Here is a 14062-nt window from a genome sequence, read left to right on the forward strand (position 1 = left end):
TTAAAAGACTGCAGTTGATGTCCTCAGCGAGTCTCGGAAAAGTCAGGGGTTAGGAATATTTTGCTTTCCCAGACTACGAAATCTGCAGGGTCCTACTGTTTGGGAACTTCCTCACGACCCTTTTATTTGCATGCAAGAGGCAGAACCAGAAAAACAAAGCGATTCGGGCCCCAGCAGTTGACGTTCTTTTGACTGTTTTATCTCAGGACCTCGGGAGCCCCTGCTAGGAGCCAGTGTCCTGGCACAGGACAACATTAAAAGGCTTCATTTAGGGGTTAATACTGCCTGGTGCTGCACGGGACACTTCATGGGCACTTCGAGAACAGCCTTTTTGCATGACATGGCAGAGCAGGCATGTGGCTGTCGAGTCAGCTCACGCGTTCAGCCTCCCCGGGGCACCCCGTTTAAACAACACAAACTTATGTAACTACTGATCTAAAGCCTGTGGAAAGGTTCCCAATGACTTTAGCGGCCTTTGGACCGAGTCCTAATTGCCAGAGATACAGTGGAAACTTTTGAGCTGCACATTCACATTTTCTACAGCAAATGAATATGCACAACGAGCTCAGTCTGGTGTTTGACCCCTTCTGGCCTCTGCTACCTTGGACCTCGCAGCAAGACAAACAGAACCACTCTGAGCAGTACTTGGCAAACATTTTTGCTCTAGGAAGTCAGGAAGAGCTTTTTGTGCAGAGACCTACTGCTGGACTCATTATTTCAGACTGCGGTGGGCAAGGGAAGCAAAGGGAGCCGTCCTACAAAGGACCCATTATCTACAGTCCCAGGGCTTGGGTGCACATGGGCAGTGTACAGGATGCTGAAGCCTCTCTGTGCTTCTAACAGTCTTGACTTACTAATAGTGAGAGAAGGTTGTGCAAAACCTGTTCAAAGCAACAGCAATGTTATCGTTGTAACGAAAGCTTTCTTCATGACACTATGAACTTCTCATGTGTCTTTCAGCAAACCTAAAACGTTACAGGGAGCAAAATGAATCTTTAATAGATGGAAACTGTGCAGAAAGTATACATTATTACTTTTGTTATGGTCATTTCTTTGTAATCTGTCAAAGCAATATGATTTTCACTCATAATAAAGCAGCCTTTGTACAAACAAAGAGTTAAGCAAATTTCATCTCCACGATTGGTGGCAGAACTGAGGGAAGAAAAAGTAGGTTACTCTGCACAGAAAATTTCTCTTCCCTGCCTGTCTATCAGTGGCTGTCATGCCAGAACTCCCAGATATTAACTTATAAGTTATTATCTGTTTTCCCTTGTAAGTATTAGACAGGGAGATCAACCCCAACTTCAATACACAAGGTATTTGTTAAAATGCAGGGAATGAGACACACAGCGTAACAGCTCTATTTGCAGTAACATAAAACAGCATCAGCAGAAGCTCTGGAAATCACATGTACAAACACAAATTAAGCAGTACTCGCTGACACTCCCTGTGCAACAACAGTAACGGTAGCTACAGTTTTCATGTGGCTAGATGTCGCAGTCCTTTAATGATATAAAAACATTGCAGAACATTATTATTGCCTCCAAGATGCACTTCGATGACAGACTTTGAGAGAGTGAGCCTGTAAATCAAAATTCATTTCTGGTCCTCCAGGGAGTTAAACAATGGGTGATACAAATAGGACAGTGTCGTGTAGTCACAGAGCCGGCAGCTCCCAATTCATTCTCACACTGCACTAGAGACTCACAGATACTATGGGAATAGGTGCCTTAGAAATGCTTCAGATCACCTATTCAGCTAAATATATACAGACATCCGAGCTGTTGAACCTTGTGAAAAGGCTTACTGACAATCTAGGACAATCTAGGACAACAGTAATTACTGAGAGGAGGGTAATAAAAAGAAAGAGCCTGACTCTAGGTGCTTGTTCAAGGTAATCACTTACCTGAAAATATCATTTGGACTTGTCAGCAGACATCCTCACCTGCTCACATCACACAGATTTGGAAGCTTCATCCCTCAGCAGAAAAAGGGAAAATACATCTTCTCCCTAACGAGGCAGCTGCACGCAGGAGTTGCTGTTATTGTTGGAACTGGTTTGGAGGAATGAGGACAGAGACAGCCCAGGCAGGCGTGTCTTGCAGGTCTGTGCAGCGAGAGGGCTCGCTCCTTTATGGAGTACCTTTGCAACTGCAAGGCAAGATTACTTACTGAGCCAGTCCCCCTCTCTGCCAGCAGATCGAAGGGCTGCTTGGTATTCCAGCTTGGTTTCCCATCAAGTCCAGATACAGTTTGTCTGACACGGGTCTATTCAGGTGCCAGAGGATTGCTGGCAGTTCTCGTTTTCTGGGAACAAAACAGCAACAAGCACCCCAGCTGCACGCCCTTGTGAGGCTGTTCAGTCCCTATTTCAAGGCAGAGTGCCCTCCCTCCAGCGCTGCGTTTAGCTTTTTGCGTGTGGAGGGATTTTACAGATCTACCTCCTGCTTCTGTACCTCCACCAGACTTTCCACTTCATTCAATTATCTCTAATGATATTAATATTCCTGTCAGAGGAAAATATGGGGAATGAAATAGCGATCATCTTCTCTCCTTCTCCTTCCCTGGCATCAAAATGCATGTTCTGTATTTTATTTCTTCACTCCTCGGTGGTGAATGGGCTACTTCTACTTTGTAACCATAAAGAAGTCCACAGATCCTGTGATTCCTAAAGCCATAATCCTGCCTCCCTTCTTCCATTTCTTCTTTTTTCTGTTTCTCTCTTTCTCTCTGGCACAGCTGGGAATCTGGAAGAACACACTGCCCGCAGAGCACAAAAATGTGTCCTGTGCAGCCAACTACCAATCCCTTAAAAGGCACAGGGAAATGGTAAGAGACCAGCAAGTTGGGGGCTTCTTGAGGGCAGTGTAGGAATCCCCCAGGAGTCAGAGGGCAATCCCCACTACTCAGTCTTTGATTCAGAATCCCTGTTATATCCAGGGGTGCTGCAACAGCCCAAGCAGTTTGTTATATGGGCTCCTCACAAAATTAATTCCTAATATTTTGCTAGAGAGAAAACCCAGTTCGTTCTTCTCTCTTATCATACCAGATGAGAAGATCCTCCTTTTTTCAGGCCTTGGATACCAGCACGTTGCAGTCAGACTTCTTTTTTGATGCTGTGGCCAAATTAGAAAGGAATGATGCTGTGATGATAGGTTTGAGATTCGGCAGCACTAGCAGCTATGGAGCCGCTGACAGTGACCCCAGTGCTGATTTTCGAGGACTGAAGTCCCTATCAGGAAGGCTAAGCAGGTGCATATATTATATCACAAGTATATTTTACCCGTAGTTACACAAACTCTGTTTTCACAGCCATGATCATTTCATGGAGGACATGGAAAGTCAGAGTACAAATAATAATCTTAGATCTGCTTTGCATTTTTGTGCTCTCGTGCTGATGCTCCCTTTCTCCCTGCCATTTGCAGTTCACTTTTCACCCTTACTGTTTCCAGTCTGAAGGTTTTTCTAAATAAAGTTATTTAGTGCATTATAAAAAAAATTGGTCCTTACAAATATCAGCTTGTTTAGCAGTTTCTAGAACTCAGGGCTGATTAAGAGCTTGCTGGTGAAACAATGATTTAGCACGAAGCTGCAGCTGGTGTAACAAGAGAACCGTGCCACGTATTTTAACCTTTGCTGGAGGATTCACCACATCTGTAAGTAGTAACTCACCACAGATTTCTTCCCTGTGTGCTGTCATGGATGGAAACATATGGCTCAAAACTACAGAGACTGTCGTTTGGAATTTCAGATGAAAACTCCTCATAAGGACAGAGGCTCTATACATTCCCTTGTCCAAAAACACATGGAACAAACCAAAAATAATTTTAAAAGCACACGAGTGTTTCTTGGTCTGACAGCTCCCCCCTCACGCTAAGCTTGTCCAGCCCCAGCTTTGCGATGCACATCCCTTCCTTTCCAGCCTTTACTTGGCAGCAGTTTTTGTTGGCAGGATGCTGTTGCCAAGGGAGACAGAAAGGATGTGCAGCTGGCTTTTCTTTCACCTGCACTTAGTGCTGCTGATCCTATTTATGTTACTGCAGAACCTTTGGCTTCTAAGAGACCTACCATCAATGTCACCGGACCTTTTGAAGAGTTTTGACAATGACACAAATAGCTGTGGCCTCTGATGGAAAGCTTAAAATAGGATCTTGCCAAAGAGAGCATGTAGTTGGTGTCACAGATGCTGACTCAAGCAAGGGTATCCATTTCACAAGCAGCAATAAGAAGGGGGAAAGGAGGATTCAAAGCCATCTTAAAAAGGTTTCTGACAACTCCCCAAAACAGTGAGTAACTTCAGATATGTAAAAGTTACATGTTTAGTCTAAGGTAGCCATGGCTCTGGCAGGCAATTCACCCCATCCACAGCTTGACTAGTACCCCAGAGAGGCTCCTCTCTTGCCATTAGCAAAAGAGGTCACATAGACGATGATAAGCTTTAACTAGATGTCCAGCTTTCAGGTGATGAAATGATGAATCCCACCTCATATCCCTCTATCTATTTAGATGGCATCATCATAAAGCAAACCGAGGATTTGTTTAGTACAATAAAGGGATAAATAAAAGTGATGTTTGAAAAGGTGAAATGTAGTCTATGTATTGCGATACTTTCCAGGAGAGGAAATCCCACTGCTTTGGCCATTCAGAACCAGTTTCTACTGAACACCAAACAACAAGCCTTAGAGAGCAACACTTCATTGGCATGAAGAGTGGACTAGAGCAGGGCCTGGCAGCCTTTCCATAGTAATGCATTAGGAAGCATTTTTCTTTCCCATATTAGAGGGTAAGTGGGCAAGCACTAATTCAGCTGAAGCTAGGAGCGGCTGCCTCTCAAAGAAACAGCACGCTACCGATCAGCTGCACCTGACCCCTGCAAGGCAAGACGTCTGGCACCTGCTGAACTGGAAAGCAGCAGGTAGCATGAGGAAGTAGGAGCCACTTCTTCATGCATAAGCCTTTTTCCAGAAAATCACAGCTCCTAGACCTGCTGCACTCCTTTCAAAATCCTCCCACTTGCAGTTGGAGGTAACCAAGGCAGAGGCTTTTGATTCCAGCACCAGATGATATGTCTTTTCCAAACCTAATTTCTTCAGGACTAAGCCTCCAGCTCTGAGTAATTTACACCGACTTACTTATCAATCAAGGACGCTTATTCTAGACTCAGGATACTCTTTCATTACAGCACAGTCATTTTTAGCTTGTCTTTTCTAAGGAAACATTTATAGGAACAGGTTGTCTATCCCTCTGTCTGTCTTTCCCAGTAACTTCTGATCCATGGCTGATTTCAAATATTGTAACACACTGTATGATAACTGGTGAGGAGGCAGAGCAGAGTGCCCTACTTGTGGATCCCTCTGCTTCGACGATGCAAACCTTTTTTTCACTACTTGCAAAAGCTGTGCTTAAATTCTCCAGCTGCAGGTACAGAAATGTTGACACTGCAGCCAGAAGGGATGTTATAGTTCTGCATAGGCTGACTAACTTCTACAAACCCTGAAGGTATTTCAGTTATTTCATCTGTTCACTGAAAGTAATTTGGATGATTTATTACTTATGCCCCCTTCAAACACATTATTACCTCCAAGCGCCTGGTGATCCTTGTGTTTGATCTCCAATGAGAGCTTGTAATGAGGTGCTTGCACTGATTTGTTATGTGAGCAAGTAACACACAATTAGAAAGTAACTATTATATTTACCTGCAGGAAAGCTTTACTCTGATTTTTTGACTATTACCCAGTTGAAGAAAAGGGACACTGTGCCTCAGAGTGAGTAAATGCGGGGGGACTTGTGCAGTTATTCACCGTCTCATTTTATCATCTGGGCAAGTGAGAACCAAGCCAGGTCAGGATCAAGGGAGTCAGCATTTCCAGTATGGGGGACTGGCTACTTGTTTGGGGGTACAAAGGGTCAGATTTGAATGGGAATAGTTCCCAAGGTGGACTTGGGCTATAAAAGGTAGTGAGAGTTTCCTCGTCCAGATTTTCTCCTGTGAGCACAGCCCAAGGATGTAAGGTTACACATAAATCAGCCAGAAAGGCTGTAACATGCTGCTCTTATTATCTGCTGGGATTATACAGGGCTAGCAAAGCCTCTGGAGTGGATGTAAGGTTGCTAGGGAAAGAAGTGAGCTGTTACTTTTCATTTCTGTTCATCCTTCCTACAGATTAGCGACAGCTTTCTTTTGGCTTCTGGAACAAAAGTTTGTATTGCCTCTTAGATGCCTTGAGTTGAACCTGGCTTCAGCTAAGGCTGGTTTCAGAATAACCTGGATGTTCATCATGGCCCAGCTGCACTGAGCCACACGGGTGCTCCGTGAGCTGCTCTTCAAGGAGATCTGCTGATGGCCCAAGGGTGTCAGCAAAGCCCCTCCACAGCCTGCAAAAAATGGAGGGGCATGCCTGAAACTCAAGAGTGTCAGGGGTGCATGTTGCATTAGGACATACAAAGGTAAAAGGGAAAGATCAAATTCCCTTGTTGAAAATATCAGCTGCTCACTGCAGAGATGAAGAAAGGGTTTTTTGCTCCATTAGGTGAATTGCAAGATTGCACAGATATTGAGATATGGATTTTTTGCCATCCTTTGAAGCTGGGTATTGGTCTGGAAGGAACAATGGTCCAACTTGGTGCAGTAAATCGTATGTTCTTATAAGTAAGGTCACAGCAGTAGCTGGATATAATTTCTGCTAATGAGAGCAGGACTCTGCTGCTTATATTTCACTCAGTGTTATTGCTCCTGAATTAGATTCAAGAGGTGGAGATATGCAATATCATACACAAAGAACATAAGGGTGAGATGACATGGTGATACAGCATACTTGATTAGTCAAGGGATCAGTAATTCAAGTGGAAATACATAAGAAGTTAGGAAGAGGATCTCACTTTATAAAAATATGCTCTATCAACTCTGCAGTTCATTCACTTCTGCAATTCATATTTCCTATTCAGCATGAATGCAGCTACACAACAAAGTAAAATGTTTCACCTTTCTGTGTGGATGGTCTCTTTTTACATGCACATTTGCATTTTTAAAAAAAAATTCCACTACCAATATGTGTGCACTACTTCAGAATGTTATTTTGAACATGTATTGGTCTTGTCTTTTCATAGGAACACATTGCATATCTGAAACATCATTTACATTCAACAGTTTAAGTGTTCATAGTGGACTCAGGCCATCAGAGTTTCATTCTGCCTTAAACGTGACAGGCTGGCACTGTCATATGTGCTTCTTTGCACCATCAACATAGAATCACTGTTTGGAATAATAGTAATAATAATGAGTATAACCCCTATCGCAGCATTATTCACACAGTACTTTACAAGTAAGATATTTTATTTTTCTCTCCTTTCTGGTTAAACCTGCCTCTGTTTATATTCAGGAGAGAATCTACTTCACCCATTCCTGAAATGTCATCACCTCCACACTTAATTTTATTTTGGCAGGAAATTGGACTGACAACCCTAACAACTTCTGATTATTCACAGAACAGCCCTTGTGAAGAGATTAAATGTACCAGCTTTTCCATGTTGCCCTGTCAGCACACAGCCCTTCAGGGATCTTCTCTGGATGTGAAAGTTAGCTCAGCCTCAATGTTCATTCATCCTTGACTTCTTTTTCGTTAGTACCAGTTATATTGTTGGTGACATGACGTGGACATCTTATCTCTCTCCTTCCCCCTCCAGCAACTACACTGGGAGCCTCATTTTATTTCAGTCAGGCTATTTACATAGTTCCCAAAGCGCAGTACTCACTCTTCAGCTATTGCTGATGGGGGCTGGAGTCAGCAGGCAAACCAGAGCGTGGCTGTTCTCCTACCTCTCCCCTGCACCATCTCCCCTCCAGCAGCACAGTGGCTGTGCAATGCTGCACAGCAATCCTGGATGGCTACCGAGAGCACCAAGTGCTCAGACACCTCTGCCTTTACACTAAACGTGCAGCCTGGGCGTCCTGTGCTGAGAAAGCATCACAGGAGCAAAGTCCTGAGGTGCTTGTCCTAATGCTTTGCTGTGTGATGTGTCTCTAGCCCTGTGATCTGACTTCTCTGCTCTTGAAGGCTATTGATTTTTTTCCGATGGAAGTGCAGAAATGCCAGCCATGTAATGGGAACATTCGATTTTTGGTAGTTTCAGTGCCTACCTCAGTGGTATCACCTGGCTTCACTGCATTGCCCTTAATAGGTGTGACTGGTGGGGTACCAGGGAGGGCTTGAGATTTCCTGACGCATTGGCAACAAACTTCAAACACAGCTGTGGATTGTTTCCTCAGAAATGATGCAAGTGCAAACGTACCCAGTGGTGCATTTGGAAAGACAAATTCATCTCTGAAATAGCTAATAACATGTTTTTACTGCTTACATTGCTCTGATCCAGGCTTTCCTTGGTCCGGACTTAATTTATTAATATACAAAACATAACCTTGAAACTAGGGCGCAGCAGACCTAATGACAAACGAAGAGATTTCTGTTCAAGCACTTTGAATGAACTACAATTAAACATCACTCTGGGTCCTCAACAGACAGATGCTGGAAGAGCTGTGGCAGTCAGATGTTACATTCCCATGAAATGCAATGATAATACTGACATAAGTGTCCTGTTGTCACAGGCTGTTTTCCCTTTCCTCTCTCTCTCTTTTTAAGCATTCTCAGCTGTCACTGTACCCAAGCAGTAAAATTATTCCCACAGTAAAGTGCAATATCAGAAAGAAATTCTGTTTGGAGACAAAGCACTAAGTGTCGCATATCAGCATTAGAGCTGCAGGAGAACATTAGTCTTTGCATTAACATTAACTACCATGGCTAAGAGAATATATTAGCAACAGCTTTAGTAAAGGTCAGGACACTGAGAGGAAGGAATATCAAGAAGCATTATATGAAGGACATAATTTTAAGATAAAGTGCTGAGTTTCAGCCCCATTCAATATCAGTTGAAAGGACTGGATGGAAATAAATAACGGAAGGCTTGCTTGAGGGACCAATTCCAGGACCATTGATAGCAGTGTCAGGAAAAGTCCACTGGGACATATGGTGGCTTCTGCTGCACCAGTGTAAATCCAGGACAACTCCTCTGCAATTAGTAAGATTATTCAGCATACAAATGACTCTGAGAGGAGAACATAGGAAACACTAAAAGAACCAGCAGAAGTAAAATATGGTTGGGAGCTGAAGACCAATGACCAAATGAGAAGGAAGAAATAATCTGAAGATTAATGGCAATTAAGAACTGGAAGGAGTAGTCAAAGGAGCGGAGAGGCTCATCTTTTGTTCCCTTCAAATCTGGGTGCCAGGTGGGCCACCTGACGCCATCCTGACAGCTCAGCACAACCGCTGCTTGGGTGCTTAATTCCCCCTTTTTACCTGGTTTGTTGGAAATTAGTGTTTCAGTCAAATAGGAGATTTAAACAAAACTCAAGTACTTGCATACCAAAGATGTGGAAAACAGCTGCTTGGCCCAAGGTTATTCACAAACAGTAACTCGTATATAGCAGCTAAAAACAAGTTATCTGGCATGAACCAAGGTCAGTGGCTGAAATGCCTAAGATAACAAGAAACCCACCTAAGGTTGTATTTCGATGCAGTCAGAATCCGACTTCTTGTTTTGGGTGCAAGGCACTGGAGCGAGAGCTGCTTTCATCTGATGTCAGTGGCATCACCCACATGCCAGAAGCCTCACACACGATCAACACTTTAGTGAACTGGGACCAGGGTGGGAGCAGGCAGATAAAGCAGAGGGAGCAGCAAAATCAACACGTACCTCTGCTTTTACAGGCCTAAACCACAGAAGAAGATTTTTGAGATACATTACTCTCCCATTCTGCCGTGCTTATTTAGTGTATATTTATTCAAAAGTGTCCCTGCTGGGAGCTGCTCCTGCATGCTCATTCACTGTCAATTACATTGCCAGAAACACAGCAGCACCTACAGCAATGTTTCTATTGCATTACAACTATTTCCTTAAGATGACCTTGGGTCCAAGATATTTATCAGGAGAGAAATAAAACAAAAAGAGGAAAAAATGACACAGCAACAGTTTGCAACAATTCGTTTGCGAAGGTGGTGTGATTTGAGCTTGCAAATTACAGGCAAACACTTTGTACTTGCTATGGCAATATAAAGCATCTCAGAGCTCCGTGTCAACTTCTGCCTCTGTCTAAATTAATGCTTCCAATTAGTCCTGTTTTATTGTGCATCCATCACAGGAGATTCACTGTTAGCGCTTTGAACAATACAAATCCATATACTGGTAATTATGAAAAAATACATTTAGCAAGACACAAATGTTTCATATATATCAGCAGTGCCTTGGGCACTTTACAGGTTTTTTTCTGACAGATTTTTAATTTCTACAGTCAGATTCATCTTTGGGTTTAGTAACTAACTGAAGTCAAAGGCTGTATAACTCTTTGCACTGCACTCAGGCTTGGCTACTTCATTTTTTCAGCATGTCTCTTGAAAAATCATCTAGCTACCATGCATGTGTCCAAGGCAGTAACTGATTTTCCAAGCTATGTGGCACAGACCATGTAGGGGGAAAAAAATATCCAGATTTATTCCTTGAAATTACATCATGTTACCTAACTTATCCAGTGCTGTTTCCAAACTTTCTCTCTTTTTATATGTAAAATCTTTGGCACATGTTAAAAATGTATGGGGAATAGCTTAGAAAGGACTGAAAAGATGGCAAAAGGGAAGAATGTACTTAAGGCACCGACCAAAATTATGGTTCCCTAATAAGCCTGTGGTATTAAGAGACACATAACTGTCACAATAATTATTTAACTGGGCTAAAACTTTTCAGGTTTGGAGTCAGTCCAGATGTGATATTTCCAGAAGACAGGAGGAGAAGGAGCAATGTAAGGCTCAGCCCTGAGCCGAAGCAGAGGAAGCGCTCATCTCTGCTTGCTCACTAGGGTTTCAGGAGCAGCTGGACACAAACACCCTTTCACCACTGGAGCAGCCGCTCTTGGCAGAGCATGATTAAAAAGTGAATATGATGACAACAATTCTTATGAGTTATTTTAAAAATGATCCCTGAAAACAAAAGAAATATTTATTTTTTAAAATGAAACATTATGCGGACTTGTTGGAAAGCAAAACAACTGACACCAAGCTTTAATATGAGCAGGAGATTTTCACTGATTCTTTATTGCCCAGTCACCTATAGAGTGGCTCTGGAGGCACAGGGAGAGCACGACCTCCCTCCACAAGACCCTTTTGATGTAAAAGGACTGTCTGCGTAGCACTGAGTTATCTCAACAGCTCTATCTCGGGGCCTATCATAGACCTTGATGCGAGTGTGGGACAGGGATGGGGATGAAGGGAAAGGGTGCAGCTGGAAAGCTCTGCCTCTTGGTTTCTGGAACAGCAGCAAAAGAGACGTGCCCAAGGGCAGGCTGAGTCACTTTGCAGAGAGCTGCTCTGCTTCACTGCTGCTTGAAAGGGAAACATTTTAAATCTTGCTCCCTTTGTGGCTCCAGAACAACGATGGTCTAGTGAGAAAGAGAGGGCATCACAAGCTCTGGGGCCAGGCATCAGGGTTTTCCTACCTGCTGCCATGCAGCCCATATGGGCGCCTGGGAGAAAAATCACGGGGAAATCTTAGCAGGGATGAAACTAGCAGGTTGCTTGAGAAATTGTTCTTTAAAATTCTTTAAGTTCTAGTAAAAATTCAGATCTTTTTCTACAACAGGCTAAAACTTGTCCTGTGTGATTCCACAGAGGCTTTTTAACTCCAGAGGGTGTTAACTTTTCCACAAAAGATGGAGGTAAAGAGCCAGTGGATCACAGCTCTCCAGCCACATGGATGGATGGATGGATGGATGGATGGAAGAGGTTCATCTGGCTTTTCCTGCAGCAGGATTTGTGGGGTGAGCAGGCCTCACCTAGCCCTTTGTTTTCGATTCCTGGCCCAGGCAACACACACGCTTGACCATCTTGTAGGCACTTTAGAGCAACAGACCAGATCCTCAGCTCATGTGATTTGTCTGTCCCTACTGAAACCCAAAAAGCACTGCCAACTTGGAGACCTCCTGAGGCTGGCTCTGTACCTGGAAAGCTGCAAGGCCAAGCGCACTCTACTTTTTACAACACACTTAAAGCCAGCAGTGCAGAGCAACCCCTCCAAAGCTCCAGCCTCATCATGGTGGCACAGTTCATTAACAGTATCATGTCAATGCATGCTTCTCCCTACACCTCCCTCCTGAGACAGTGCTGTTGAGCTACTAGCCTTAAACAAACACACTGATTGCAAGGGGGAGTAGGAAAGGGAGGACAGAAGGGGAAGGGAGAAACGGAATAATATTTTTAGATGGTAGGACAAAATAACCAATTGTAATCTCTGTTTAAAAAAAATGAATCACCCATTCATTCACTCACAGGCATGAATATGATCAAACTCACCCTCCACAGAATAAGAGTTGCTGATGGCAGTTATGCAAATCCATTCCTAGCAGACGCCTGGCAGTGTACATTTACATGTCTTCCCATGATGTGTGCATGATTATGCCGAAGAGTCTTCTTGTCCAAAGATGAAATCTCTGGACTGACAAGCCGCTCCTTCTGTGTACCCACAGGCACAGGCATGCTATAGCAGCAGTTGTGGGGGAATAAGGCTGGGCATATCAGTGTTATTTCTAATTAACATATACATATTTATTTTTTTGTTCATCTTTTTATTGATAAACAGATCAGAAAAAAATGCAATCTTTTATAGTTTAGGTCTAGGCTCCTCTTCCAGTAAACACATCAAGGTCTTTCATTTGTCAGGTTAGAAAAAACTACGGACACAGGCTGCCCAAGCAAGATGGTACCATGGATCAGATGGAGCATGCTGAGGTGGTCTGAAGTGTCCACACAGCATGGTCTCCATTGGGTCAGGAAATATAAATCCAGACTTGCGAGGCTCTTTGTTAGTCTCTGTTACAGACCCTGGGCAAAATCGTCCCATATGGAGGCATCATCTTGACATATGGCAAAATCTCCTACCATGTATGCATGGCATACAGCTTATGAAGATAAAATCCATTTAAAAGGATGCCTGCTCATGCACAGTGAAGCCACAATTGCATTTGCTTAGCTCTAAATGTATGTCATGATGACTGAAGCTCAGCCCAGGTGTAAGGATTGAGTGCTCTGACTCCAATTCACAAGAGGTAAAATCATCTTGAATGGAGTGGATGAGAGCCCTGGTTGACACATCGAGCTCAACTGGACCCAGAGGGCCTTGCTGAGGCACACAGCTGTCAGACCAAGCAGAGAATTGCATCAAAAGATGTCAGGGGATGGCTGGGCCATTTGGGGAGGCTTCTTGTGATGGTTTAGGAGTAGGAAACTACTACTATTTCATAACTGCTGTTCATCTGCAGTTTGCCTGATACAGCATGTGACAATCCAATAGCGGGCAGGGGCTGGAAAAATCTGCTTTCTGTAAATACACTATGGGTTTAAGGGGTTTTAACATGTCTGTTCCCTTTAACCATTTACAGCTTACAGTGATTTTTCTTGGGTCAAGCAGCTTATTGGAAGATGAAGGGGCAGATTTGGTGGAATTTTATGTGGAATTTATGTGGAATTTCACGCAAGGGCTCAGCTTGACTGAAACAACAAAATTCACCCAATGAAAAACCCAAGTCAAAGGCTGGTTCAAACCCACTCAATGGATTCACGTGACCTATCTCACAACATTTTGATGAGATGTAATCTATATTTGTTTTCTGGGTTTCTAAAAAATGAAAGTTTGTCTCTGTCTATACTGTCACCAACATGTCAAGTTGAAGCCCAAAACTGACACTTAAATGGCAGCATTCACTCTTTAACTACCACTCCCTGTAATGCGGAAGATACTAGAGAGACCCCTGCAGATAGCAGGCTTAGAGCATTGCTGTAAGGAAGGAAAGGAAGAAGGAAGGACAAAGGAGATGCCCTAAGACAGGGAGTATGGAGAAAGACCGAGGAAGGAAAAAGGGGAACAAAGAAAAATAGGAATGGAAAATGGCAAAGTATGCATATTTTCTTACCAAGCGATACTGGATCCAAGAAATATGTCCAGAATAAATAATGTTATCTGC

At 43.3% G+C, this 14062-nt stretch overlaps 1 protein-coding gene across 4 annotated transcripts in view; it reads right to left on the reverse strand.

Moving 5' to 3' along the window:
• TMEM108 (transmembrane protein 108) overlaps window positions 1-14062 on the reverse strand; it is a 171518-nt gene that overhangs the window by 16274 nt on the left and 141182 nt on the right. Inside the window, exon 1 of one of the 4 annotated variants that reach the window (XM_050891942.1) lies at window positions 9553-9598. The exons of 2 other annotated variants lie outside the window; for them this stretch is intronic. Coding sequence is in view for 1 of the 2 variants with exons in the window: in XM_050891941.1 (XP_050747898.1) it covers window positions 1907-1919 (13 nt within the window). In the remaining variant the exon portion in view is untranslated. Of the gene's footprint in view, window positions 1-1906; window positions 1992-9552; window positions 9599-14062 lie in introns of those variants that run through there. One more of the 4 variants, XM_050891941.1, reaches the window with a different exon arrangement.

Source organism: Gymnogyps californianus, chromosome 2 (assembly GCF_018139145.2).
Source record: "Gymnogyps californianus isolate 813 chromosome 2, ASM1813914v2, whole genome shotgun sequence".
NCBI classification, from domain to species: Eukaryota; Metazoa; Chordata; class Aves; order Accipitriformes; family Cathartidae; genus Gymnogyps; species Gymnogyps californianus.